The sequence below is a fragment of the Poecilia formosa genome, unplaced genomic scaffold (genome assembly GCF_000485575.1).
Source record: "Poecilia formosa unplaced genomic scaffold, Poecilia_formosa-5.1.2 Scaffold646, whole genome shotgun sequence".
In the NCBI taxonomy this organism is placed as follows: Eukaryota; Metazoa; Chordata; class Actinopteri; order Cyprinodontiformes; family Poeciliidae; genus Poecilia; species Poecilia formosa.
In genome coordinates this window covers 104438-108003 of record NW_006800585.1, presented here as the reverse complement: position 1 = coordinate 108003, position 3566 = coordinate 104438, and the positions used below count along the sequence as shown (strand labels likewise).

The 3566-nt window shown below is 45.4% G+C and overlaps 1 protein-coding gene across 1 annotated transcript in view; it reads right to left on the bottom strand.

The window, feature by feature from the left end:
• lmbrd2b (LMBR1 domain containing 2b) overlaps positions 1 to 3566 on the bottom strand; it is an 11696-nt gene that overhangs the window by 6301 nt on the left and 1829 nt on the right. The window contains exons 2-5 of the mRNA XM_007541966.2: positions 2072 to 2280; positions 1871 to 1995; positions 728 to 829; positions 473 to 649 (exon numbers count right to left, since the gene is read on the bottom strand). Of these exons, the coding sequence (XP_007542028.1) occupies positions 473 to 649; positions 728 to 829; positions 1871 to 1995; positions 2072 to 2245 (578 nt within the window). The 5' untranslated portion in view covers positions 2246 to 2280. The remainder of the gene's footprint in view (positions 1 to 472; positions 650 to 727; positions 830 to 1870; positions 1996 to 2071; positions 2281 to 3566) is intronic.

Here is a 3566-nt window from a genome sequence, read left to right as displayed (position 1 = left end):
GGTCAGGGACCGGGTCAGGGACCGGGTCAGGGACCGGGTCAGGGACCGGGTCAGAGGACCGAGTCAGGGACCAGGTCAGAGGACCGGGTCCAGTCCCGCTCACTGACCTGGTCTCTGCCATCAGACCACTTGATCAAATGGCATCAACATCATATCTCAGATTTATTCCATTCCTTAATCAAAATAATCAGTGAATATCAGATTAATAATCGATTAATCGCCAGAACTGATTGATGTCAGAATAATTGGTTTTTAAAATATTTGCTAGCTATTCCAAATCATGATCAGGACAACGATCAGAGACGAATCTCCAACCTGGTAGAGGCTCAGAGAGGGGAGAGAAATCCCTGGAAACCTGTGACCTGTTGTTTGCTGCACTATGGAGAACCACTCAGCTGACCCTAAACCTGCTCCAAGCTTGACCCAATGGTCAGAACCAGGCAGTGACCCGGGTCAGGTCAGCATGCCTCACCAGGACAGGTGAGACAGCGGCCAGTCGGGATGAACCGCCACGTAGATGAGCAGCGAGCCGAAGATCAGCAGGTAGGTCCCGTAGTAGATGGCGTTCTCGATGAGCGCCGTCTTGATCTTCCCGGTGATGGAGAACCCTCCGGAGCGAGCGTACGACTGCATGAAGGGCAGCAGCAGCCTGGGAACAGAAGCAGAGAGTCAGAGCGGTTCCAGAACCGGCCGGCCGGCAGGCGAGGCGGATCCGGGTCCAACCCACCAGGTGAGGCACTGAGAGGTCCAGTACACCACCCTCCAGAACACGGGCATGATGCCTTCAGGGATGTAGCTCCAGGGCCGGTGGCACGGCGACGGGATGGGCCTGGAGACGGAAACCAAACGTCAGCTTCCACCAGACGGGAAAAATCATCCAATCACCGAGATTCCAAAGGCAGGCTGACCAATAGCACATCAACAGGAAATAAATCATCCAATCACACGCTTCCAAACCCTCACTGATCAATGACCAGAGAATCCTGGTCAGGAAGTCTGAAAATATCACTGGGCAATTCTGTGTTGTATCCAGATATGAACAAAACCTAAACACCAACAATAAAGTCATAATGATGCAAACATAGAAAGGAAAACTAAAACAAGCAAACAATGCTCAGCCTGGTGGGGGAGCAAGGAAAGCCTGGTGGCCCGCCAGGCTGAGAATCCTCTGAGGAAACCGTTCTTCTTCAGAAAACCCAAAAACCACCAGAGGCGAGTGAAACTGAGGACGTTAGACAGAGAAACACAGCAGCTGGAAACGGAACAAATGTTTGGTCCCAACAGAACCAACGGTACCGGACCACCAGGAGGAAAACAACACTAACGTCCTGCAGACAGGAGAAAAGTTACTGTTCATTAATATTCTCTAATTATCACCTGACTAATGTACCTCTGGTCCTACACATGTAGGACTGAATCGATTAATGCTGATTAATCGATTATTGAAATAACCATCAACTACTTTAGTAATCTCCTAATAGTTAACTGGAGAACAAAACTGAAAAACAGGCATGAGATAAAAAACAACATATTCAGAGCAGAAATTTATCCAGAACTTAATGAAACACTTTGGTCAGTTTTAGCTTCTTTAAAGGAATGCTGCTATTTTAGGAAATGTTTATTTTCTTAATAAAAAAGAAATGTGTTTATTTATTTAATGCATTTCCAATATGGTATGAAAAACACTAAGTGGTTAAATGAAGAATCTGTAGAATCAGACAATTTAGTTATCTGATTAATCAATTAATCATCAGAATGATTGATAGATTAATAGATTCAGTCGTTGGCTGAGATCATCTTCGTCACTTTGGGTTTATTCTGGAACCATAAATATTCATATTCATAACAACAGGAAGGCTCATCTTCCTACCTTCTGGTCGGAGCCATGCTGACGTTGGGCGGGTTGGGCCCACTGGACCCGGTCCGGTTGGTCGGGCTGACGGTGGACACAGTAAGGTGTTCCTCATGGTCTTCGATGCACTGCCTGTAGATGGTCTGTAGGGGGCAGAAACACAGGTTGGACCTGCTGGTTTCAGTGGGCGGCGCGGCGCCGGGCCCGGTCGGTACCGACCGTGCTGACGTCCAGCGGCAGGATGAAGACGATGAGGAAGCACAGGTACCAGGCCAGTAGCGTGCCGAACAGAACCATGCGCTGCTGCTTCCGGAAGTCTCCGTAGCGATGCAGCAGGAAGAGAGCCAAGAAGAAGACCAGGACGATCTCCAGGCCGAGCGCCGCGCCGCTCATGGTGCCGCAGCGCCCCCTGCAGGTCACACAGCAGCCTGCAGCAGAACCAGGCACAGCAGAAGGACGAATCCGTCACAAACCCCAACGACTGTTTGGGGTTAAAACCACAGACATGAATACTAGACCCTCACTGGGCGCTGAGTCCTACGTAACAGCGGCCGCCATCTTGTATGTGGCAGCAGAGGATCGGAGCTCCTTCAGTCCTGTGCTGTGTGTTTCAACCGTTTTACGAAACAAACTGGATTCACTGGCATCACCTTTCACAGGTAAGGATGAAAGATCAGAATTACTTTGCAGCCAGTAATTCGCTTCTAAACAACCGAGAAATATTTCCTATGTAGTTTAATTGGCCCGAAGTATCCGCTGATTGTTAGCATAGCAGCTAACGTTTTCACACTGTTTTCTAATGAGAGCTGATGAAAAACCGCTGTTAGAGGAGAAGTTCATTAGAAACCAGAGGATTTAGTGAGGAAAGATCAGTCAGGATCAGAGCTGGAGCTGCTGTTCTTCAGTCTGTTTCCAGCTCAGCTTCTCCATGTCGGGATTTAGCTATAAAGATGCTACGAGTCAGAGCCCAACATGCTGAAAATGTCTTTTTATGAATGTCAAGGAAACATATATATATTTTCTATTTTGGATAATTTCTCTTTTATCCTTGGCTTCAGCCTGTGAACCAGGACGTCTCAGAAGTCATTGAGTTCTCCCAGTGAGACCAGCAGACTGAAGCCTGTGACCAGTGTTCCCAGTATAATAAATAAATGTTTTATTCTTTCACTTTGTGTATTTTAATATATCTCAGTCTGAAGTATTAGTAGTCCTGTCACAATAACAAAATTTGCTGAGCGATTAATTATCTAAAAAATTATTGTGATAAACGATAATATTGTTTCAAGACCAGTTGACACTGATTTAATGGAAATGACTAATAATGTATGCTATTTCCTGAAATTTGAAAATGGGCCGACAGCTCGTGTAGTGTGTGCTGGACATTACACTAAGGAAACGAGGAAGGGAGGGTCAGTGGAGAGCTTTTTTCAGCCTTTTTTCATTCAGCGTCATCAACTGAAAGAAAAAAGGCAGGAAGAGACGATAAAGCCGATAATTAAAATGAGGTCGATAGGTTTAATTTATTGTGCGATTAATCAATTTATCGTTTATCGCTACAGGCCTAAGTATTAGTGTATTCATACAGCTTATGTAATGAAATAAAAATAATTTACTTTGTTATAATTATTGTCACTCTTTGCTGTCAATAGCAGAGTTGACTTACTGTAATAAATATTTTCTTTCTGGAAAAAAGTAAGAAATATATGTAGTTTAA